Source organism: Mytilus galloprovincialis, chromosome 4 (genome assembly GCF_965363235.1).
Source record: "Mytilus galloprovincialis chromosome 4, xbMytGall1.hap1.1, whole genome shotgun sequence".
Lineage (NCBI taxonomy): Eukaryota > Metazoa > Mollusca > Bivalvia > Mytilida > Mytilidae > Mytilus > Mytilus galloprovincialis.
The window spans coordinates 66,903,937-66,930,137 of NC_134841.1; the positions used below are offsets into that span (position 1 = coordinate 66,903,937).

Consider the following 26,201-nt stretch of genomic DNA (forward strand, 5'->3'; position numbering starts at 1 on the left):
ATGTCCCAAATGCAGATGTTATAGTTTCTGACAAGGTTACGTCTGTTGATACGTTTCGAATTGAATTTGAACTTGAAAAATACTAGTATACAAGATAGACACTCACCTAGCACAATTTTATTTAGTACTTGATAATTACACATAACATTAAAGTGTAAATATCTATATTATTTTTTTAACATCTTAGCCTCCCTCTCTCTAACACAATGGGTTATCCAAAGAGAGCGTACGAAAACAATCTTTATTACGCATAACAGAAAACTACCCGTTGGTGAAAACATCATGTCAACCCGCATACATCTTGGACAACAATCATGGGGCATGTATTAACTGCATTGAATGGTCTGGTGTCTGGTATTTTTATTTTAACTCAATTACATTGATACTTTTTTGTCACATAAATCAACTTATATGATGTGTGACCAAAACAAACAAAAAATAGTATAATATAATTTTTAAAAAACGAGGATATCATATTTACACTGAGAAGCTTATTTACTACATTTAATAATTGTATTAACAACAATGTAATCACTTATTCAAAAAAATATTGAAAATCATTAAAAACTCAAATCAGACCAAAAGAACAAAGAACTCGAGTACTGGTTGGCAACCTTGAAAAGAATAGTATTAAGTTTGAAAGCATTTTGAAAGCCAGAAATGTATAGAGAGCTCAACGTAGATATCAGGTTTCTGATTATGTTGGCCGGCCTTGCGTTTCCCTAAAACAACTCTCATCAGTGATACTCAAATTTAACGGGTGCCACATGTGGAGCGTGATCTGCTTGCCCTTTAGAATCGAAGCACCCGTGATCACCCCCGGTTTTTGGTGGGGTTCGTGTTGTTGTTGTACACCTATTTGTGACATATTTACCTAATGTGTCTGTTTGTTTTGTTCACACATCGTTGTCAATGTAATGGAATTTGATGCGACTAACATACAAGTGAAAGGTTTAGCTCTTTAAACAAGGTTAAATCCACCATTTTCTACGTAGTAAAATTAATGTACCAAGTCAGGAATAACCCAGTTGTTATCCTTTCGTTCGATGTGTTTGAGCTTTTGATTTTGCCATTTGATAAAGGGACTTTCCGTTTTGAATTTTCCTCGGAGTTCAGTATTTTTTTTTATTTTACTTTTTTTTAGGGATGTCAAAAGATCTGAAATTTAATACTCGGATACTCGGTCATAATACTCGAGTACTCGCAAGTACTCGGATGAATCTTAAACGTCTATTGAAAAGTTTAAGTTAGATTTTAGGTGGGATGCAGTGCTTTTGTTATTACCTTTCATAAACACATTGACAAAATACAAACGTACTACAAACATAGCTTGCTCCTCTGTTTTTTGTGTCAATGAAACAATAAATAAACGACTGTCGTTGTTACAAATAACCTATCATAATAGCAATTTTGTTTGTTTACGTGTTTATGAACCAAATTTCAATAAAATCAAAATATTTTATAAGCAAAAATCAAAAATATTTGCATTTTAAGTCCGATAAAGTAGACAATATATTTAGCATCTGTTCCTGAGGAGTTGGTATTTTTTATAACACGACTTGTCTATTTAAAATTTGTCAACAACAATTATGATATTGGACTTCAAATTACTTGTGCTTTTTCGTGTTGCTCAGTATTACTTTTTCTGTGTTTTTTTTTGCACTATCGTTTGTCTGATTTTCTTTTTTTTTCTTTAGCCATGACGTTGTTAGTTTATTTTCAACTTTTGTGGTTGAATGTCGCTCTCATACTTTCGCATATCTCTAAATTGTAAATTAAACAATTATAGTTAAGCTTTAAAAAAAGAGTAATTAAATTAATTTGAATATACATCTTATACCAATCAGAAGTCTTGATTAACAAACAAAGGTAAGTTTTTACGGCTTGTAATGAGTTAATTATTAATCCATGAAAGTGTTGATCCGTGTACAAACACCGTTAAAAATGTCTCAATTAGTTTTGTAGGGTTCCCCGCAGGTTACTTTGATTTTGTGTTCGTTTAAAAATATGATCTGGTTAACAATTTCAGACGAAAGACTGTTAAACTCTCTATTTTTTTTGTTACAAGGAGTGCACATGAAAATATTCCCTCGAAAGGAAAGGACGTTGCTGGTACTACTATAACAGATAGTATCCTCAGGATAAACATAGTTATGTTATTAATTTATTTTATTGAGTATTACGAAGGAGAAATTTCAACAGATCTAAAATTGAGTGGAAATGTGAAGAGAACTATCTCAAGATGTATAAAAAGTAAACGAGTATCCGAATACTAAAACTGTACCCGAGTACTCGGTCTTCCGAGCGAGTACCCGAGTACTCGAGTACTCGTTGCCATCCCTACTTTTTTTAAATCTTTGAAGGGCAAATCAAACAAAGTTGTTAAAAAAAAGCTTGAAAACCGAAACTACAGCTATAACAATATTTACCTTTGAATAAAAAATCCTTATTTTTTGTTCGATTAAATAATCAAATACTGAACGGAAACCAACTTTTGGGCGTACTGACATATGGACAGGGGTTAAAATTTAATGACTCCTCCGATTCAGATTTTGTAAATTGTATAATTAATGGGAATGTTACCATCATTGTCAAGTACTTTATCATAAGGTAAGACTTCACGTCTTTCACAACCAAGACCTTTTCATTTCAAAACCCCTTAAAGCAAAATAAACTCTTATAATCAGAAACCTAAATAGATATGAAAAACAACACCATAGTGAAGAGAAAGAAAACAAAGACAAAGCTGTGTATTTACCTTTACGTGCTTTTTCTTTGTTCTTTTCTTTACATTTGCTACTTCAGTCATTTTCTAGCTTCATTTGCGGCATGGGTTTTGCTCTTTGAAAATCATGTCACATGTCTTACTTTATTAAATTTTTATTATCATAATTTCCTTGAGCATTGTATTTTCTTGTTTCCAACATCACTTTTCATGGACTTATGCACTCTGTTCCTATCGAGTTTATGACAGTTTAATCCAGAAATACACATCAAATGCAACAAAAACTAAACGTTGTACTTTGATGTATGAAGGTATGAAGAAAATATGATTGAGACACAGATTCGGTTTCAACAAAGCCAATATAAAGTTTACATAAACTCAGTAAAATTATACAGAAAACAGAAAAACACACCGACATATTAATTTTTGGACTTCAGTATTTTTAGTAGCATATTGAAAAACTTTTTATAAAACTAAAGCATTATTGTGTATTTATTTTTTTGTAATGCCGTCATCATATATTTCATAAAGACCAACAGAGCTGGATCCAGAACCAATAACATAAACTAATCCCGCTGCGATTCCATCCACATATCTGAAATATTGACAAAAAATATTAACATCAATTATAAATCTATTCAAATTGTGATATAAAGTCTAATCAGAAATCTGTTATAATTCATATAATCAAAAATGGAAAATCTACATAGAAAATCTAGACGAAAATAAAAGAAAACTATGCAAAACAAATGCAAAACAGTATAACAAAAAACGAACTCAAAGAGAAATTCAGAAGGAAGACGATGTCCAAAAATCACTGACAAAATCAACTGCTATCACTTGACAGAACAAGTAAACCATAATTTCCATGTTTATGAGTTGATTCAGATATTATCAAAAGAAAATGTTGGATGAAACCTGTTTTTTTAACTAGCTTTACCTCAGATTTGTATGACAAAATTAACACCACAAAACAATAAACTTTTCACAATGTATACACTTTATTCGATATTGATTATGTTCAATGCAAATAGGGTTTGTTGTGCAGTTTCATTGAGTCTCACGTGTTTTAGTGCGTCGTTGTGTATCTTTTACTATTTGAAAATGTGATCTTTATATTTTTTGGACTAACGATTGTCTATCGGAATGGACACATTTTTTCTGTAAACTGCAATGTCATCATTATTTTTGCCAGTAAACATTTCCTTGGCTAAAGTGATCAAACATTTACCCTTCTTTGGCAAAAGAGACCAAACATTGACCCTCTTTTGGCTAAAGTGACCAAATACTTACCCTCTTTTGGCTAAAGTGACCAAACATTTACCCTTCTTTGGCTAAAATAACCAAACATTTACCCTATATCTGTGATAAGACAATCCCCAGTAGAATTGTTCTGGTATAACACGTTCCATGCTTGATTTGTACTCCCTCTTCTGTGTACGGATTGGAATGACAGAGCTGTGCCAATAACATTAAACGTGTATATCATTCCTGATCTTGATGCTGTGACTATCAGTGGAGCTCCATTATGGGTACCAAAGGCAACAGCTGTAGGTTCAACGCCCTGTAAAATATTTGTTCACATTCTTTATTGTAGAATAATATTCAAGTGTAAAGATTTTCATAATAGTAGAAAAGTATAATAAAATACATAAATTCAAGGTAAATTCACAAGGAGGGAGTCCATAAAACTGACTGAAATAAACGTTAGACTTCATCAATCAAGGAATCAAGAATGTAAACTAGCTTTCATATTCCTGACTGAGTACAGGCATTTCCCGAAGAAAGTTGTGGGTCAAATCTGGCAAACGTGCGTCCTTTGCTATACATGACATCTTATCTCAAAGTCCTCGATCCTTTACTTGTCCATTCTCATAACACATATCTATCATGTCATTTGGGTAAAACATCAGCGTTAATATTCTGCTTGAAAATCATCAAAGATACCAGGATTTTAATTTTGTACGCAATGAAGACGCGTTTATTCGTCTAAAACAAACTGATTAGTGACCTTACAATCCAGGAAAATTGAAAAATTAAAATAAGGCTCTGATTTGAAGAGCATTGAACTTGTTGAGGACCCAAAATTTCGAAAGCTTTTTGCAAAATACAACTTAGTTAAAAGACAAATAAAAAAAATCAGAATGTGTCCATTGGTCTCACTCGCACTATCCTCTTGGTTGGTATGTAACAAACAGATTCACAAATTCAGATCGTCGCTTATCTTCTTCTACCTGTTCCTTATATAGTCGTCGTGGTCGCCATGTAACAAAAATCAGTAACATATATATAAACACCGTGACAAGTTAAAATATTTGGTAAGCTTCTATTTACTCTTACTTACATAGTCATCCGACCTGAGATCCATTTCACCAGCTGGTGATAAATTTAAATTGTTACAGTCACCGTTAAATGTAGTTGAGTACTTGTTTTTAGCCTGTTTTTCCAGGTCATCGCCGGTATCATAAACACGTTGAAAAGTGGCTGGATTCCACATGGAAACACTGCGACCGCCATATGCATGAAGGTTCTGTATAAGGCCCTGACTGTTTACACCATCCAATCCACTTATATGTAAACGGCCTATGACATGTTATATAACTAGATATGATTTGTATTTTAATATTACAAAATCATTGGAGTACATACTTTCAATAGTATTACTTATTATTGTACCTTAACCTAGAAAATATAGTAAATACTTTTGCAAGAGACCATATCATGAATCTTATTATACTTCTATACAACAGAAACGCAGTTTTAACTGTTACTTATTTCATATCGAAAAATGATACATTATGTTGAAGAATTTGATTTGTATATATATGTTTCCCTGTAATTGTTCTTTAATCGTTAGTATACAGAGTTTTGAATTTCTTTTAAAATCAACATGGCAGGAAAATTAAAACGTTACTAATATATTATCTAATAAGATTGAGAATGGAAATGGGGAATTACATAGAATTGAACATTTAAAGGCATACTTTAAAAAAATCCTAGCATTGCTTATTTAAAAAAAACAAAGATGTCATCATACTTTTGTAATCCGTTAGCGCTCGAATCTGTTTTAAATATGACCATGGTTAAGTTTTTAGCTAGAAACCTGACCTTCTTTTCTCGTTCTTTCTTGAAAAATGATTTTGACTCATAACCTTATTTTAAATTATAAGTATAATTAGTAACGTGAAAGTAAGTCATGAATTTGGGAAAATCAGATGCGCACTTATTCTTTTTAAAAGATATTTGAACAAAGATTAACATTTTTTTTTCTGAAGACAGCAAAAACCGATTATGTCCTTATTATGCGACGTCATTAATTGAAATTTCTTTCTGCATTAACAAATTACCGATACGACAAGGAAGTCATGAAAATTATTTAATTTCAATCATATAAATACTGAGAAAACCAGAATAAAAAGGAAATTAAGTTGGATTGAAAGGTACAAAAAAACTTCAGCAATAGCAAAATGAATCATAAAAGGTCGATGTGGTAGTCGTCTGATAATTCTAAAACTCAAACGTTCAGTTTTTTTAAAGAGTTATTATTTTTTAGATGTTTTTGATAAAAAACTGAGTAGACTTTTTATATCAATTAATTCAGTACTCAGTCTGTTTAGTAACTGTTCTTACAATATAGTATGTTGTTGTTTTGTGCAGGTAAATAACAGTTTGAACATCATCTGAACAGGTTTCAATTTACTGCAAGCACATTGTCTGATCAATACTGTAGCCGTAGTAGATAAATTCGAACATCTACTGGAAACATGACTCAATATATTATACTGTTCAATCATTTAAGAGTTGTTCTAATAAAAAAAATAAAAAGATATACCTTTCAAAATTAGTTAACTGTAAAAAAACAAATCTTACGCTACATTTTTCTTTTTGTAGTTTTGTTTTCATCTTTACACGTAACAGTATATGTATATACCTATAAAAAATTTTGAAAATCATACTAAAACTTTTTTACCTAAATCCGCATCGTTTTTTATCTTGTCACTATTATCAGCTCCTACTAAAGCTTCATCAATTGCGCCACCTGTAATTCAAATATAATTCTTCATTATCGTTTTTTGATCAACAAATGCAAATGTCCATTTCTCTACAATGTATCTCTTGAGAAATATTACTGTGTATACATAGAGTCAGTATGTACAAAGTGAGGGATTTTTCTTTACGAGAAAATAGAACAATATAAAAAAGAAGATGTTGTATGATTGCCAATGAGACAACTCTTTACAAGAGACCAAAATGACACAGAAATTAACAACTATAGGTCACCGTACGTCCTTCAACAATGAGCAAAGCCCATAACGATTATCGTTTTTATGATCAAATGTCAAAATTGATATGAAAAATGAAAAATACGACAGTACGTCAAACAAAGGCAACAGTAGTATAACGCTGTTCACGTCATAATTCAACTGAGGGAAAACAAATCCGGGTTACAAACTATAACCGAGGAAAACGCGTCAATTATCAGAGGAAAACAACGAAATGACAGAAACACTGAAGTGTAACAAAAGACAAACGGCAATGCAACACACATAGAAACGAACTATAAGATAACAACTGACATTTTCTTGACTCGGTACAGGAGATTTTAAGAAAAATTGGTGGGTTGTATCTGGTATTGTGGGTGCAAAACCTCGTGCATTTATGGCAATGTAAAATACACCAAAATATATCAAAATGAGACCTGTCCTTATGACCGATCAAAAGTAAAATCACAAAAATGCTGAACTCCGAGGAAACTTCAAAAGGAAAGAGCCTAAGGAAATGGCAAAATCAAAAGTTCAAACACACCGAACTTATAGATAACAACTCGTATTTTCTTCACTTGATACAGGAATTTTCTTATATAGAATATGGTGAACTAAACCTGGTCGGAAAGCTGGCTAGACCTCTCACTTGTATTACAGTCGCATCAAATTTCATTATACTGACACCAATGTGTGAACAAAACAAACAGACATAATATATAAACATGTCAAAAATAGAGATACCTGTCTACATGTCGGGTTTGGAACAAATCTGTCCTCAGGACTGGTCTGATCTGGGGCAGACTTTTTGATAAGTCAGCAGCCCTACTCAAAATGCAGCTCTAGGTTCAGTCTACCACAGAAAAAGTTAACTTGCTTGTCTGCTAAACAAATGTTTAAGTTAACTTGAATATGCTTACGAAACTTATACACACTTCGGATTCTGACAATGACTATCAGCGTATTCTTCATACATTCTGTTTATAACATTTTTAACAGACACAATGGTAACTAATTTATTGATTATGGTAAGGGTTGTTTTTCGAAAAGAAAGTAAAATAGACGTATTATTCGTTTTCTTCACAAAACCCTTTTGTAAAGATTGCTTCTGGTATTTATTTTGTTTTTGTAAAACAAAGCAAACAAGCATTATTTCTTCCTTTAACCCGTTGTGTAAAAATTGCATAAAAACAAACACTGATAAATAATATCAATGAATTGCCTATGTTTGAGGAAGTTCATTTCATTTTATTATTACTTACTATTATGAAGAGTCCTTGCTCTTGCGGCATCTGTGAAATCAAAGCCTTCCGTTTGCTGAGTAAATTTTTTAATAGCACCAGTGTTTGCAGTGAATAAATATGATTGGCCATTGACGACTCCAATCTTTATATCACGTGGTTGGTAAAAAGAATATATATGATGACGTTTCATAATAGGACCTTAAAAGAAAGAAAAAAATATAGATATAAGAAGAAGTGGTATAAGTGCTAATGAGACAACTCGTCATCCAAGTCACAATTTACTAAAAGTAAACCATTAACTATACAATTCTGTCTGTGGTGGAATACTTGCAGAGTAATTTCACTGATTTTATTTCACATGATTTGAATAGATTTATCACGAACAATAATTCTACGCTACGTATCCTATGTAAACTCAATTTGCCACAGTAAAATATACATTTTACGAAGGCCAAGCTTAAAATACAATACAGTTATCTCCTAGGTAGCATTAGTTAGCTAAATTTGAATTTGTTGTTATTGAAGTATACAAAACTTAAAACATTCGTCATTTGTCTTACAGCTAATTACATGCACTGTGCATTTACATTCAAAACATGAATGAGCATTAGACGCTGTTATTGGCAAACATTCACTGATTTTATTTCACATGATTTGAATAGATTTATCACGAACAATAATTCTACGCTACGTATCCTATGTAAACTCAATTTGCCACAGTAAAATATACATTTTACGAAGGCCAAGCTTAAAATACAATACAGTTATCTCCTAGGTAGCATTAGTTAGCTAAATTTGAATTTGTTGTTATTGAAGTATACAAAACTTAAAACATTCGTCATTTGTCTTACAGCTAATTACATGCACTGTGCATTTACATTCAAAACATGAATGAGCATTAGACGCTGTTATTGGCAAACATTAAATTCATGTCATACATATGCAAATATCAATATCATTGAGAATGTTGGTTTTATCAATTTCAATTATAAATACTTTTTTGGTTTATGAGTTGTGCATTTCATTATACAAATTATATTTGATAAATTGTCAGGGAATACACATTGTCCAAATAAACTTTACAATAGTAAGCAATAAGACTATTTATTATCTTTATTTGATTAACTATTTTTTGTTCAAACAGAAAGGATATTCGAACTATTGTATCATTGATTATCCATGAAATAAAATTAGGGAATTTGTAAAATCATTCTTAAAATTTTTAAGTGATTTTTTAAATAACTTGTCATTTTATTCGATTATACATTTATCACTAATGATTTAGTGATTATGCAAAATCCCTGAAAAATCAGGTACTCATGTAAATCCCAACTCAAGCTACTGGGATATTATGGCACCAAATCAAATGTGCCCGACACGACCACTCGACCTCCTATGCTCTACTATAATAAAGCTTTTGGTGGCCGGGTGATACCTATCCTCGCCAGTTTTAATCTAGCGTCGTAACACAGTACATGTTATATAAGGCATGAAGATTGCATTTTTACAGATGAGCACAATTATCTATCATAGAGGTTATTACAAATTAAAAACAGAAATAAGTATATTATGAGTACGTCTGAACCAGTGCCAACTATACGACAGATTTTATCCATCAGATCACCAGTGAAGGTGATACAAGGATGACAAAACATTCTGTATTTATAGTTTGTCTAAATAATAGCCCAACAATCTTTCGTTTGTGCATTGGGGTCTGTTAAGGGATAGTTTGAGGGGCATAAAGAGGGGAAGGGTTAACTTTGGAACCCTATTTTATTTTATTTTTAAAACAATTTCAAATGACTATAACTTGAAAACTGTAAGTGATAAACACATGCAGTCTTCAAAAATGATCACAGGAGAATAAAACAAATCAAATGAAATAAAGGGTGAGTCCCTGAGGGTAACTCCCACCCCCTTTAATTTGAGAATGTGCTATTATCTTGTAAACGCTCCAGATCCCCACCCCTAAACCATATATATTCTTGATTGGGACAATAAAACAAATCAAATGAAATAAAAGGAAAGTCCCTGAAGGTCATCCCCACCCCTCTTGTTTGAAAACTTGTAAACGGTCGAGATCCTAACCCCTAAACCATATATATTCTTGCAAGTGCCAATAAAACAAATCAAATGAAATAAAAGGAAAGTCCCTTGGGTTCACCCCAACCCCCTCTTGATTGAAAACTTGTAAACAGTCCAGATACCCACCACTAAACCATATGTATTCTTGTATGGGACTATAAACAAATCAAATGAAAGAAAATAGAAGTCCCTAGGAGTCACCCCATCCCCTCTTTTTGAAAACTTGTAAACGATCGAGATCCCCACCCCTAAAGCCATATATATTCTTGTATGGGACGATAAAACACATCAAACCAAATATAGGGGGAGTCTATGTGGTCACCCCACACCCTTCTGTTTGAAAACTTGTAAACAGTAGAGATCCCCACCTCTAAACCATATGTAATCTTGTATGGGATAATAATATAAATCTAGTAAAATATGGGACCATGGAAATGGCTAATTATGGGAGCTTTGTTTGGGAGATTTCGTAACAGCATCCTGTTATAATTACTTCTTGTTTTTTGTTTTGTTTTTTGTTTTTTGTTTTTGTTTTTTTTTTTTTTTTGCTTTTAACGACTTTGTCACTTCGCATCATTAGTCCGTATGTGGCAACATGCTGTTTAGCTAAATTTGCTCAAAAAGTCATGTTAGCTTATGATGTTACTTTGCGTCCGTAGTTTGTCTGTAATTTTCTAACATTTAAAAGATAATACTAATACATGTGCACAGTTGAAATAAATGAGAGAAAAAAAAAAAACACTATAGATTTATAAGAAACATGCGCTGAATGATAAAAAAATAAACAAACAAATAAATCAGTAATAGAAAAAAAAATACCCAACAATTGAAAAAAAATACAGACTTACAAACCCAAAGAAAGGAGTTTTTGGATAAAACATTTAAGGCAAAAGAAGAAACAAATATAACTCAAAAATATTGTGTTGTACAAGTTATTATCTTTTTCTCAACAAAAATTGTACAAGTAATTACTGGTACAATTATCTTTGTACAAGTAATAACTTGTATGATGGCATCATACAAGTAATTACTTTTACAAAGTTTTTGCTCAAGTTATAACCTGTACAAAATAATAAAATGTACACGACATATATATTTATCAAGGAAAGACAAAAATATGGTAGAACCAATAAACAAATCCCCCTTGTATATGTTTCAACTATAAGGTCAAAATCAGATATTTTTTTCTAACATACTAGAACATTAATAAAAGGCATAACATGCAATAAAATATTTACATAGTGATACAATAAAGCAATTGATAAACAAGCTTGTTTAATACAATTTTGAAACAAAAATGCAAAGTTTTAAATTTGTAAAATTTTGATGCGATAGGCAATCTGCAATACCATACCAATATTTATTTTTAATTCCAAAAGTATTTGATAATATAAGAATGTTCTTTTATACATAATTTGGGTAGAATTCGAATTTTTTTCAAAATGAATGAGTGGTTGGGCTGTGTTCTGGTCTTTTGTCGAGTTTTTGTGTCTTTTATACTTTCCCCAAATCTATTATCAATTTTAAAATTTTCGCAACCTCTTTCAAACCCTCGTGTCAATCAACATTATTTTAGATAATACCACAACTTCGACAATAAAGTTAATAACCTTTTGATGCGGATTGCGTTATAATTTTATAAATGACTTTGTTTCAAGATCACTGCACTTTATAGTTTGTCAGAAAAGATAACTGTATACCAGCCACAATATATAATGATGTATTATCGGAGGCATATCGTCGTAACATTAAAGAGAGTCATGACGAGCCTACATTTACTTCAATAAAGAAATGAAATCGTTGATCAAAGCACATTTTGCACGGATCGCTTCATTCTAACAAGTGCGCGCGATCAACGCGAACAAACCCTTTTTTAACAAAAGCGTATTAACATTTTTATGTAGTTACAACCACGAAATTAATAGTTAAATCAAGATTTTCTATTGTTTTAAATATTTGACGGGTAATACGTGCAGTCATACAACACTTTAGCCGTTATATTTTATATGGAAATAAAATTTGAAACTGTAAATCCTCACAAACGTTGTCATCCAATCAAAATAACGGATTCGAATGAAACAAAAATGTAAATAAATGTAATTAAGGAGAGTTTTACAACATTACCTCCGTCTCTGTCGCTAGCATCCATGTCAAAATTTGTCCAGTTTTTAACACCAAGTGCATATATCTCTATAATCCTGTTTTGTGTGATATCAAACTTGACCACTGCATTATTTTCCTACAATACAAGATCAATCTATGGACATGAATTCATGAAATTCCCTGCCTAAGAAGTCGAGAAAATATATATTTTGTTTGCACCAATAAGTATCTTACTAACTGACGAACAACATAATTTTTCCTGGGTGGTAGGATTTGAGTTGTTCTACAATAAAGGGCTCGAACCAAATCGTCAACTTAATGGTAAACCACTTGAAAACCGTTATGAATGTCTTGGAATTTTAGATTATTATGTGTAAACTTAAACGACCAATTGCTTTAAATAACTAAGACTCAAAAATACACACTTATGATTTTAACTGTATTTTTTTTTTCTCAATATTGTGAATTCATCAGAGTGATTTACAAAACTTACCAATGTTTCTCATATGAATAAAAAAATGTTCAGCTTAAATAATGTTTTACTTAAAAAAATATTTTGACGAAGTTAACAATTGTGTACCGACCATACATATTATTAAGTCCGAATGAAGTTTCAACGTTGCAAAATCGTACAAAAATATCTTTGCAAAAGAAGGAAATATATTCGTGATAAAAACGAAAAGTACAATGTTCTATGTTGTTTGGTGAGCAGCTTCAACACGACTTTTGATGTGTTTTATTTTAAGTGAAATGATTGTTTTAGATACTCCCTTATGGGGTTTTTCGGTGAAGTGCAAATTTATCTCTAACAGCATCAAAAGAAATAATAAATAATGATGCGCATGACTCTTTGCATCCGCCTTAAAAGAAAATAGTAAATGTTTTCAAAACAAAACTCTGAATAAATGACTATTGAATACAATGATGGTCCATCGTACACATGTGGCCTATAAATCATTTAAATATTATAAAGAAAAGGATAGATCAAAGGGAGGGGTAAAAACGAGTTCCGGAAAACAATCAACACATACGCTGAAAGAAAGTACTAAAAATAATTTCAGTCAACACAAGTTTACAGAGAACAGTAAACTTGAACATCACAAATCAAACCAAATAAGGAGAGAACCCATGTGATCAAAAAGGTCAGCAGTTCTCGCTCGACTAGTGATACCGCCATATTCGCCATATTAACATACGAGGGATATGTTGTGAAAACACATGTAAGTGTTTTACAAGAGTGGATTTGTAAATGCCTGTCAATTAATTAAATCATGCCATGATTTTAAATTTACATTTTCTAACCCAAAGAAATAGAAGTAAAGTTACAGGTTACGCTTGTCTTGAAATTCTACGAAAACTTTCATTGTTAATCACATGTGGTGTAAAACCGATATTCAATATTTACTCAAGCAGACCAAGATAATTACTGTAGCAAATTAGATGAAGAGGCCTGCTGTCGAGCAACCTTGCTTTCGTAGTTTGTAAAACAAAAACAAAATTCATCAATGATTTCTGAATAAAATTACTCTATGATTACAACGAACAGTTTGATACGTAAAAAGAATTGTCAAAGCTACATACTTGAAGAGATATGTATGCATATCGGTCGTCTTGGTCTATAGCTACAGATTCTGGTTCTAAATCTTTAGAAAATGTCGTTTCCACGTTGGCACTTTGGTCCCCTCGGAATATATAACGGACTCCGTTTCTAAGATATTCGTTCACTCTGTAAATATATTTCTATATATAAATACATATTATAATCGAAGACATTGATGTCACACGCTTTGATTAACGATCTTATAATTATGCAAACGCAAACGGAAATGAAACAAACCTATTTCGAATCAAAATTTTCTGTAAAAAAGAAAATGTCAACTGACTTTTATAGTTTGTTCTTGTTTGTGCTTTTACACCACTGTCCCTGTTATAGGAGGGTTGGACTCTTGCACACATGTTTGACCCAATACCATAATGCAAGTTCCTGTCCGAAGTCAAGAGCCTGTGATTCAGTTGTTTTGTTTGTTGGTTAGTATTTGTTTATTGTTAAGATTTTGTACATACTTCAGGCTATTAGTTTTCTCGTTTAAATTGTTTAACATCTGTCATTCTGACATTCTGTCATCCCTTGGCCTTTTATTGCTTGCTGGGCGGTATGTGTATTGTCCATTGTTGAAGTTTTGTATCCCCTGGTTGCTAACCATCTACGTCGTTTGATCTTTGATGGAAAGTTGTCTCACTGACAATCCTACCACATCTTCTTATTTTTATACAGTTATTCCTGTTAAATGTTAAATGACGTTTTTACAAGCTTTAGCATATTCATTTAAGAAAGTCTCGAGTAAATACGCGTTTCATTATGATGCAGAAATAAGCTCTCAAATCACAGGTTTATATACCTTTATATAACAGGTATATAGGAATTTTTTTCTGAGACGAGTGCCTGTGTCTCAAATTCGTCGTTTTACTAGTGAAATGCGGTAGAAAATCAAGAACAATGTGTACATGTCTTCATATAGTACAAATTATAAGTGCGTTATTAAATCTGTTCAATAATTTATACATTAGACAAAAAGTGATTTATAAATCACTGATACAAACATCATAGAATCTTACCTATCGTTAAAGCTATCAAAGTTAGTATTAATTTCTGGAGGAAATCCTTGGTCGTTTTTTATTATAACAGAGATTGAACCACGTGGATCTTCAAACGTACTGTGGAGTAATGCTGGTCTTCCTTCATTTACGACAACTAACCTGGAACAGTCGGACGTAAATGCCATATCCTTTGGAGAATGTCCGGCTGAAATGTTTGAGCATGCGCACTTTGTGAATGCATATAGTTGCTTACTTCAGGGCCGTAACTACCTATGAGGCAGGGGAGGCAACTGCCTCCCCTGAATTTTCTATACACCAAATTTTTTTTTTTTGAAGTAATAAAATGAAATATTTACAATATGTACACGAAGAACTCAAATTTATATCATAAACAACACAAGTTTACAGTTTTAACAGTGTTATCATGATACGTGATATATCTGTCATTTTCCGTTTTTTTTTATCGAAAGTGAACCGTTTCAGTATATTATTTTTTTCATGTGGCCGTCCGTCTGTTATTCAGTATTCGTACGAGAACACATATGAAACTTTGCTTTCGACAATTTTGAATAAACTTAACTATATTCACATTTATTTAGGGGCTCCATTAAGCAGAGGAAGTTCCCTTTGTATTGTGAATCTTTTATGATATCGGAAATTCGTTACCAGCTGAATCAGCTGTTGGGTCATTTTTTTAACGTCTCCCAGTCGATCGTATGAGAACATTATGGTCAATGCCAGAGACTTTCTAAACTAAGTATATACTAGTTTAGGATGTCCCTGGTTGTAGTTGTATACAAGTCTGTTCAGCTTTCAACAATATTGAAATTCAAGGTCCTCGACAAAAAAAATATCTTGCTTTCTATGATCTTGCTTTATATGTTTTTTTTTACTTACCAGTTTGATTTCTAACAAAAATATCTTTAAATATAGATAATAATTGTTTGCATAAAAATTGCTTCCAGGATCCAGCAATACTGATGTTTCTTAAAGTAAGGAAATCGAACGAAAACGGATGATTTTTAGCCATATTGAGAACAACATTTGCGGTCACACAAGGCCGTAACTACCCTTGAGGCAAGTGAGGCAATTGCCTCACTAAAATTTCGACACTGATTATTTTTTTCATGCATATATATAAATACAATAGTCATTTGTTTTTCTGTCTCAACCTTAATTTCTATAACTTTTAAACTATTCTTCCTGATATAACCTAGTAACGATAATCATTATGGATCTCTAGTTAAAAACAGGCTCTTTCAGAAAAGGGAAACGCGACACTGAAGGTAAAGAAAGAATAATTCTAGTAATTTTTTTTTTTTTTTGTGAATAGAGTCTGAGTATTGCATATCACTTCATTAGAACAATCCAAAAACGATAAGTAGACTGACAAATCAAGTACTGGTCCTCGGAAGGGGCAGTCCTTTCTGCGTATTCATTTCACGAACTTTACAGATAAATAAAATATAAATAATATGAAACATGCATGGATTAGTTTTTATCCATGTTTCTTTAACCTTAAAAATTGAAAGAATATCCCATATTCAATTTGATATTATTGAGGAATGGTAGAAACTTTAACACAGGATTTTGTCTTTAAATTAATTATCCGGGACTACGGAATTTCGTTTCTTTATATTCGGGGTTTCGGAATCGGATAAAATTTATAGATTCTGGAACTTAAATACCACCAACTATTTCCTAAAATAATTTGAAATTACGGACCTACATGTAAACGTCAAAAACTCCATTTCAATTCCCCTGTACCCATATCATGTATACTTACTTTATAGATAGGATCATATTACATGTATTTTATCTCATTCTATCCCTAGTGTGTCTACTCTTTGTCAGCATAAAAGCGAGTTTAATATTTTGTAACTGCGACGTCTGTATGATGGTGCTTACAGGAAAGCTTAATTCTCTTTTGCAAACAAAACTGTTTCTATCGATGCTGCTACCAAATTGCTGATGGAGAAGGAATTGGAAGAAGACATTGATCATTGTGTTGATGATAAAGTACTACCTTTAGAAACACAGACGGCCCTGAAGCGACTGAAAACTTGGAAAATAGCATGCATGAACCGGCCATAGAAAAATTTGGCAAACTCTACTGAATCGATGTGTGTTCTATGTTTTGGCAGCAGATTCAAATCAGTGATATTTGGATGATTATCTTCCATATAAATTTAAATAAGTTGTTAAAAATTTGGTGTTAGTAAAAGTCTTAAAATATGAAAAATTTATATAAAAAGTGTCCAAATTCAAAACATTATCAAACTCTCTAAAAAAATGCCTAGAATGCAGGATTTTGCACCATTCATTTAATACCCTCCAAAAAAAAAAAATTCGCATCGGTTCTTATACAAATTACATAATTGTAGTACCATCGGACTTATATTTAAGTCAAATGAAGTAAATCGGTTTTTATACAAGTTAAATTATTTTCCAGGTTTATTATTTGAAGATTGTAGTTATGTTTAATCGCCATATTAAGTTGGGATTGACAGGTCGACAGGACGACAGGTCGACAGGCCGATAGGTCGACAGGTAGACAGGTCGACAGGCCGATAGGTCGACAGGTAGACAGGTCGACAGGCCGACAGGTCGATAGGTCGACAGGTCGACAGGTTGACAGATTGACAGGCCGACAGGTCGACAGGCCGACAGGTCGATAGGTCGACAGCGACATGTCAACAATTAGCTTGATTGACAGTCCGACAAGTCGAAAATGTAGCTATTTCTTTTTTTATAATTTTTAAAAGAATTGTCAATCTGTCAACCTGTCGACCTGTCGACCTATCGACCTGTCGGCCTGTCGACCTGTCTACCTGTCTACCTATCGGCCTGTCGACCTGTCGTCCTGTCGACCTGTCGTCCTGTCGACCTGTCGTCCTGTCGACCTGTCGTCCTGTCTACCTGTCAACATTTTCATTAGATAAATACATTTTCAATTATAATTTTGAGGCTTTACAACGAATACAGAGTTCTGTGAATAAAAGTAATAAAATTTATCATGCGGAAGCACATATAATTCAGTGGTTTTAATTTAGTTTAATAGAAAAGTGAAAAGCAATGGTGACTGTTTAAAAAAGAAACTAACACCCAACAAGCAGTAACACAATACGATACAGTTCAATTGCTGACTTGTCGACTTGCTGACTATTTTTTTTGAGTACTCAACTTCCCCCTACACAACATCCTGACTTAATGACAAATAATCTATGGATAACATGAAACATCTGCTGACCTGTCGACCTGCTGACCTGTTGACCTGCTTACCTGTCGACCTGCTGACCTGTCGACCTGTCGTCCTGCTGACATGTCGACCTGCTGACCTGTCGACCTGCTGACCTGCTGATCTGTTGACCCGTCGACCTGCTGACCTGTCGCCCTGTTGACCTGTCGACCTGCTGACCTGTCGACCTGCTGACCTGTCGACTTGCTGACTATTTAACTGAGTACCAAACCTTCCCTCTACACAACATCCTGACTTAATGACTAATAATCTATGGATAACATGAAACATCTTCTGACCTGTTGTCCTGCTGACCTGTCGACCTGCTGACCTATCGACCTGCTGACCTGTTGACCTGCTGACATGTCAACCTGCTGACCTGTAAACTTGCTGACTATTTAATTGAGTATCCAACCTCATGCTAGTCCCTATCCACATTGACATATTAACAGCTGTTATGTTAACCCCAAAAAACACCGACCCACAAGAACATATTTAATGTTTCAGCGAATGAATATTTCGATTATTGCCGGAACTAGGCCTTCAGATTGTTGCGCGCCTAAACATATTTAAAGTATTGGCGTATGGATATTTCGAATATTGCCGGAACTACTTAAACGTATTCTATACTTGGGCCAATAATTATAGGTCAAAGTACGGCCTTCAAGACGGAGCCTTGGCTCACCCTGAACAGCAATCTCAGTTTGTTTTTGCATAAAAATTGTTTCCAGGTTCAAGCAATACTGATGTTTCTTAAAGTAAGTAAATCGAAGGAAAACGGGTCATTTTCAGTCATTTTACTGCGAGAAAAAATTCAGCAGGGGGCCTCAATCGGCGGCCCACAAACCCCTGCCTCCCCTGAATTTGAACCCTAGTTACGGCCCTGTACTTAGCTTAGAAAAATAGGCACGACAGGATTCATGTTATTTGCGACATATAAAACCTGATACAGTAACTTCAGGCTTAGAAAAGAAAACATAGATGGAGTTACAGTAATTTGCGACATTAAAAGCCTGATACATGCAGTTACTTCAGGCTTATAAAGAAAACATGAAAGGAGGGAATTTGCTACATTAAAAGCCTTGTACAGTTACTCCAGGTAAAGAAAGAAAACAGGGAAGACATTAATTTGCGAAATCAAAAGCATGATACCGTTACTCCAGGCTTAAATGCCCCCAATATTCTACTTTTTAAGGAGTATTACACCACCTAGAAAAAAGTCATTTTGAATGTATGTTAACGTGAAATTCAATGTCAAGTTTATATGATCCCATACCTGGAACACGCCCAATTTTTGATAATTGGGAGTCAAATTTCGTAAAGGGAAGGAATAGTTCTACATGTCCATGAGCGGCCACTGTGTTACTTTCAATGGCTACAGCAATTGTGTCTGCGCATGCCTCAACATCTGTTATAGGACCATCACCAACTGTATTAAAATGATAAGTGAGCAAGATGGTTGGATTGTCCTTATTGGTTAAGTCAATAATGTGCATCAAGTTGGTTCCAGTTCCTGCAAATGTAAATTGATGAGAAAAATGTTCTTAATGTTTTAACATGTCCGGTTATTTAGTATTATCCTAAATTCGCTTTAATACAACATAATAGGAAAACAAAGGATATGAGATACCAATTCAAGACATAAAATCAGTAAATAAACTGCAAAAAAGGTGAAAAAAACAAAAATACCAAGGAAAATTCTTAACAGAAAGTCCCCGAACAAAAGGCAAAATCAAATATCATACACATCAATTTAATAGATAACAACTGTCATATTCCTGACTTGGTACAGACTTTTTCTTGTGTAAAAAATAGTGGACTAAACCAGTCGCAAAACACTCCATTATTTTGAAACGATGTAACACTTAAAAAGAAAAGGAACAGTGCCATGTATTATTGTCCTTCAATTCAAAGTCCTAATGAGCCCTTAACAAGGAGCATAAAAGTCTCTTTTTTTATTATGCAGTATATCACTTCTTGTAACATAGATCCTCACGATATTAGGTATTAGGGTTTCGGCGTTTGAACTCATACAAAAAAGTTTATATTTTTATAACATTGACCTAATATTGTATATGTAAATCGTAGGCATATTCAGGGCGATAATGAAATAACAATAAATACATGTTAATTAAGAAGGTTCTTCAGGGTAGGTCGACCTACTATTGATGCAGGAATTTCGATGGACTCTGGAAAATAATATGGAAAGTACTAGTAAATGTTGGATATGGCCAGAAATTGTGCCTTGCAACAAACCACTTACCACAGCATCCAGAGAGTTTCGCCATTTCCTTACACATCCCCATACAGATCGGACGTGGCTGCGTATTTATACATCCCGTACATCCAAATGAAGACCTTGTCAGTTAAATTTTAAATGACTTTTAATAGGCTTTTATAATAAAATCTAACTTTACAGTCATTCTTGTACTTTTGTTGGTTTTTTTTTTATAAATGTCTCATTGACAATCATACTACATCTCCTTATTTTAAGACAACTCAGAGCATATGCTAAAATTCTATATAAAGTTCAATAATTCTTTTTTTATAAATATTCATTTGGTACATGTATTTGCATGAGCGCGACATTACCAGCTCTGAATTTTATGTCAATTTGGCCATTATTGTCATTGTATGAGAAAAAATAGAATATATTTCATATTTTTTTCTATCTAAATATTTCTGAAACATTGGTAGTATTTAAAAAGAATTTTCAGATAGGACTATAAATGTCTTGAATGGATTAAAACGTTTTTACATGTATCCATCTTTTCTTAAACATTCACGACAGACATATGAAAATGAAAAATGGTTTCAATCAAATGTAGCGCCTGAACCTGCAAGATATATTTACCACTGAACATTCAGCAACCAACAATCATCAATTAAACAATCGAATATACGGCTTGAGGTTATAACAATATATTATTATTTCAGATAACAATGGTTTTAATTTCTTCTTGATATTTGCTTTTAACCTTAAAAGTATTCGCATTTGACTATAACAAAATTGTTAAATAACTTTTTGACACCTTCGAATTACTTTTCATAAACAAATGCAGATAGACATCGTTCAAAAAATATTTTACTGAAAGATTTGTTTTACAAAGATGTTTTAATATGTTGAAATATCTTCTTTAATAAGTCCTTATCTATTTATGTCAAAGATGACCATTGTAGGGTCATATATGTCAATTTCGACACGTTAACGACAACACAGTAACACCACAAATGACCATTGAGTAATAAGATGTCCAGAATATACTAGTATCGACTTGTTCGTTTATCAATAAAACTGTTTCCATATAGTTGAATAATATTATTAACTGTATAATAATGCTGTTTTTACAATTTATCTCCATCATAAATTCTTTTTGTCACTTTTGACATATGCATGTGTTATTCGTGACTATGATACTAATAATTGACGTTTCTGCACCAAAAACGAACATATCAGTATTTGTTCCTATATTTAGCGGAAGTAAATTTTCTAGCAAAAATGAATAATAATAATGCGAAACTATTATTATAATAGTCTTAACACAAGTACATTGATGATAATGATGATAATGGTTGGCTGCTTACAGTCAAGTAGCACATTAACGCCTCTTCAGCTAGAGAGCATCTTTAAGTTATTGTTTATGAAAATTAATCGTGTTTTGTACTAGACCGACACGTTGAGCCGAATTTTTAATTTGGTATTTCACAAGGTGACAGTCTGCCGAAAGACGTGTCACCATACTCGGACACCTTATTCTGACGCAGAGCCAACCAGTCTCTTCTCCTACATGGATCCTAAGATTTGTGTGTTTAGCGGAGAAGCAGCAAGTCTTCAATTTGACGGGGGTTTGAAACCTCACGCACTCGAGGCGAATACTTTACCACGAAACCACCGAGGCGGTTTGAAAGATCATTGACATTGATTGATTGTTGGTTGGTTAACGTCCAGTGGCAAATATTTCAAAGAACATTGACATAATTTGTAGCTAAATTTAAGAATTTTAAGAACTACATTGTAAACATACCAATAACATATAACATTCTTGTCGAAGCATGATAGCTAGCCTTTGTCGCTCCATCTTTAAACATGCTATAATCCCCAGCAGTGTTGTACGGTAGTTTAATATATGCTTTTTCGCGGAACTGTAAAATGCCTGATACAACAGGTACCATAACAAAACAATAAATTAAAGTCCACATGTCTGGTTTTCTGAGAGAAAAAAAGATACAAGTACAATGTCAGAGCATTAGATGTATGTCAAAGTAAGCTTTTGTAGTTATTTTTTTTAAAAATCTGACGACGGAGGATTTCATCAAACCTACTAGTATTCTATAACAAATTATTAAAAAGAGTCAAAAGTATGGTGAATATGGTGATTGCATCTAGCCCATGGAATTTGCAAGTATGGATACCCCAGATACAACAAAGTCTGCTTTATTTTTACTACAATTTCACTACAAGGGAGAGAACTTAACTTAACGACAAAACTGATGATTTCAAGTTCCAATTGTGAGTTTTCCCTTTCTAAGTAGCAGTATTCTGGAAGCACCTGTATATGATGTACATGCATAAATAAGTCCCGGTTGATACGATACTTCAGGTTTTTTTGTTTTTCTTTTCTTGGTAGAGGATTGCTGCTCACAATGATGCTATTGAACTATAGGTCCAAATGATAAAGTTGAAGTCATACATTTGAAAGTTTTAGGGATAACATGGTTGGCTGTTCGGGAATATCTGAGTTATAGATGACCACGGTTATGATCCATTTTTTATATACACCCTTCCTCTTTGCTTGATTCTGAAATCCTTAAATCCGACTTGTCACAAAATTCTTATTCGCAAAGATCAGGAACTGGTTATCCTTCTTGAGCATCTGCGATAATGTTTTTTTTTAATTTAGAAGTTCGTGTTGAATTTCATCCTGTTTTTAATGTTCCATTTTTTGCCTCTGTCCTTTTGAAACGTTTACATCCTGCAATTTTTTATGTTTTAAGAATTTATAAAAACCGAAGTTTTTCATTTTTGTTATGTTTTACAAACATGGGAAGATATGCACATGCCCCCTATGCCACTAAACTAACATTTGCTTGAGAGCAAGATAATCAAATATACTGCAAAAGCACGTTTATTCAGATAGATACATATTACTTTACATGATAAATCGCATAAATAAACAAGAGGATCTCAAGAGCCTGAATCTCTCACCTGTATTTCAGAGGAGAAGATTTAAATGTTAGCAAACTAATTGTGTAAAATTGCAATATTTCCTTACACTACCAATTTAGTGGCAGCAACCTAACAATGGGTTGTTCGATTCATCGGAAAATTTCAGGGCTGATAAATCTTGACCAATTGAACAATTTGATCTCCTGTAAGATTTGTTCTAAAAGCTAAATAGTTTTTAAGATATAAGCCAAAAACTGCATTTGACCCCTATGTTCTATTTTGAGCCATGGCGGCCATGGTTGTCGATGGATCAAAACTTCAGATACATTTATAAACTAGATACCCTAAGGAACATTTAGATGACAGACGACGGACGAAGACGGACGCAAAGTGATGGCATAAGCTAACAAGGGCCCTTCTGGCCCCTGTGACCTAACAATGGGACACAACTCCCTCAATTTTATCGCAAAACACATACATCTTTTACGGTCTTTTTTGCAATGATATTGACTGCTTTAAATTGATTACCCCTTTAAGTATGATATTCTTTTATCTTAAAATTTAAGGCGTTGTAGTGTAAAATTATCAAACACCTTCACACAAAACACGGTTTTTGTTTAGTACTAAAAAAAGGATTCGTTTTGTGACATTTGTCATGAATTTAACGTATTTTGATTCAGATTTTGCATTCATTAACCATGCATGATCTCCAAGTAAATGCTATTCTAATATTCGACGATCTTCCTCTACATGTATCAGTTATAATAATGTATTGGGTATAAAACTCCCAATGTTTAATACAACTTTCTAATTATTTGCATAACAGCGTTCCTTCAGAAATTGAATGAAAACATGTGCATTTATTACAAACAGTTTGTTGTGTGCTTCATTTGGATCTCGTATAAAAATAATAAATAGTATAGAATTTTTACTTTACCTATTTACGACCTATAAGGAATGGCACTATTATAGACTAAATTCAATATTGATAAGGTTAAAACATTTGTATGAGGGGTGACTACAATAAGAAATGGCTGACTGACTTTAAAAACGAAATTTACGTACGCTTTTGATGTAGATCTTCCTTAAAGTTTATCGATATGTGAAAAATCCAATTTTTTTTTTTAAATCGAATTATCAACTATATACCTACTGGAAAAATATCTTTATTACTTCCAAATATTGGCCTCTTTTGAGAACAGGTCGAGATAGTGCTACTACGTAGAATGTGGACCCGCGATAACGGAACTTGCATATCTGGTCGACATGATCGAAATTAAATATCTTATATATCTTGTTTATTGCTTTGCAAAGCAACATGTGAATTTTTCTGATTTGCTGTTAGTCAAATATTTGTATTTAGCTAGTTTGATTCAAAATTGAGAATGGAAATGGGGAATGTGCCAAAGAGACAACAACCCGACCATAGAGCAGACAACAGCAGAAGGTCACCAACAGGTCTTCAATGCAACGAGAAATTCTCGTTATGTAAAAGTGGCCAAACTATGTTCTTGTTTCAGATAACAGGGATAACGGTTGTTGTACTAATGCTTTAATTCGAACATCAAATATATTTTTCGTGTCAAAGAAAAGGCTTTGAAATGATTTGAATAAAACATGTTTCCTCCGAACATCTAAATAAGACTGTCTTTAGGTTAGTAATACATTATGTTTTGTATTTTTTTTTTCAATAGGTCAGACCCCTTTTGTTTTTTGTCTTTTTGTAAGAATTTATGTATGTGATAAAGCGTACTTAGTGCGATTGAATGATGCAAGCCTATTTATCTGGGTTTTTTTTAATGGTTACTTACTAAATATTCCCACATGAATACTGATCTGTTTGCTTAATTGATTGCTGAAAATTAACTACAAAGTTTCATTTAAAAGCTCTCAAAACTATGATTGGAAGATTGAAAATGACGAGGAAGATAGAATCATGTTCAAAACAGTGTGACTGTGGCCATTGATTGACCTAAATTATCCCACTGACTGGGTCAGATTATGTAAACGTTTGTCTGTAACAACCACTGCTCACTATGTAATTGTTAAAGACACTTAAACTGTGGGGTCACCAAAGGTTCTCAACACCTAAATGAAGTTATTCGAAAAATTAATCAGGTATAACACGATGTTATGATTTATATCAATAGAATGAAATTCAAAACAGTGTGGCTGTGGCCATTGATTGACTCATTAAATTCATCCATTGACTGGGACAATTTAGGTGAACGTTTGTATGTAACGACCACTGCTCACTATGTACTTTTTAAAGACACTTAAACTATGGGGTCACCAAAGGTTCTCAACACCTTAATAAAGTAATTCGAAAAATTAATCAGAAATAACACGATGTTTTGATTTATATCAATTATATAAATCAAAACATAAAGGTTATTCCTGATTAATTTTTCGAATTATTTTATAATTAAAGGCGTTAAGAAACCTTTGGTGACCCCACAGTTTAAATGTCTATCGTAGGTACGTCGTGAACAGTGGTCGTTACAGACAAACGTTCACGTAAATTGTCCCAGTCAATGGATGAATTTAATGTGTCAATCAATGGCCACAGCCACACTGTTTTGAATTTCATTCTAATATAAATCAAAACATAAAGGTTATTCCTGATTAATTTTTCGAATTATTTTATTGTTTGAGGCGTTAAGAACCTTTGGTTACCCCACAGTTTAAATTCTATAATAAGTAAGTAGTGAGCACTGGTCGTTACAGACAAACGTTCACCTAATCTGTCCCAGTCAATGGGATAATTAAGGTCGTCAAT

The 26,201-nt window shown here is 33.0% G+C and overlaps 1 protein-coding gene across 3 annotated transcripts; it reads right to left on the reverse strand.

Annotated features, from left to right (window-relative positions):
• Positions 1-3,199: 3,199 nt before the first annotated feature.
• On the reverse strand, positions 3,200-24,683 carry LOC143072759 (mesenchyme-specific cell surface glycoprotein-like). 3 transcript variants are annotated; one of them, XM_076247853.1, is made up of 11 exons: positions 24,576-24,683; positions 22,281-22,465; positions 19,532-19,768; positions 15,036-15,222; positions 14,001-14,145; positions 12,441-12,555; positions 8,250-8,429; positions 6,696-6,764; positions 5,070-5,308; positions 4,081-4,289; positions 3,200-3,320 (listed from the first exon to the last, which is right to left on the reverse strand). In XM_076247853.1, exons 2-11 carry the CDS (start codon positions 22,453-22,455, stop codon positions 3,218-3,220), a joined length of 1,659 nt encoding a protein of 552 aa, XP_076103968.1. In that variant the 5' UTR covers positions 22,456-22,465; positions 24,576-24,683; the 3' UTR covers positions 3,200-3,217. The 3 variants fall into 3 exon arrangements, with proteins under 3 accessions (XP_076103968.1, XP_076103967.1, XP_076103969.1); XM_076247852.1 differs by having other exon boundaries at positions 24,488-24,602; XM_076247854.1 differs by lacking the exon at positions 24,576-24,683 and adding an exon at positions 24,360-24,447.
• Between the last annotated feature and the right edge of the window lie 1,518 nt (positions 24,684-26,201).

Bases quoted from the DNA above. Each gene is read 5' to 3' on its own strand.
- LOC143072759 (XM_076247853.1), bottom strand. From the start codon at position 22,455: ATGTGGACTTTAATTTATTGTTTTGTTATGGTACCTGTTGTATCAGGC. The intron at 12,556-14,000 runs GTATGTAGCTTT...CTTGTATTGTAG, and splicing joins ATGCATACATATCTCTTCAA to GAAAATAATGCAGTGGTCAA. The intron at 4,290-5,069 runs GTAAGTAAGAGT...AATATTTTACAG, and splicing joins ATCTCAGGTCGGATGACTAT to GGCGTTGAACCTACAGCTGT.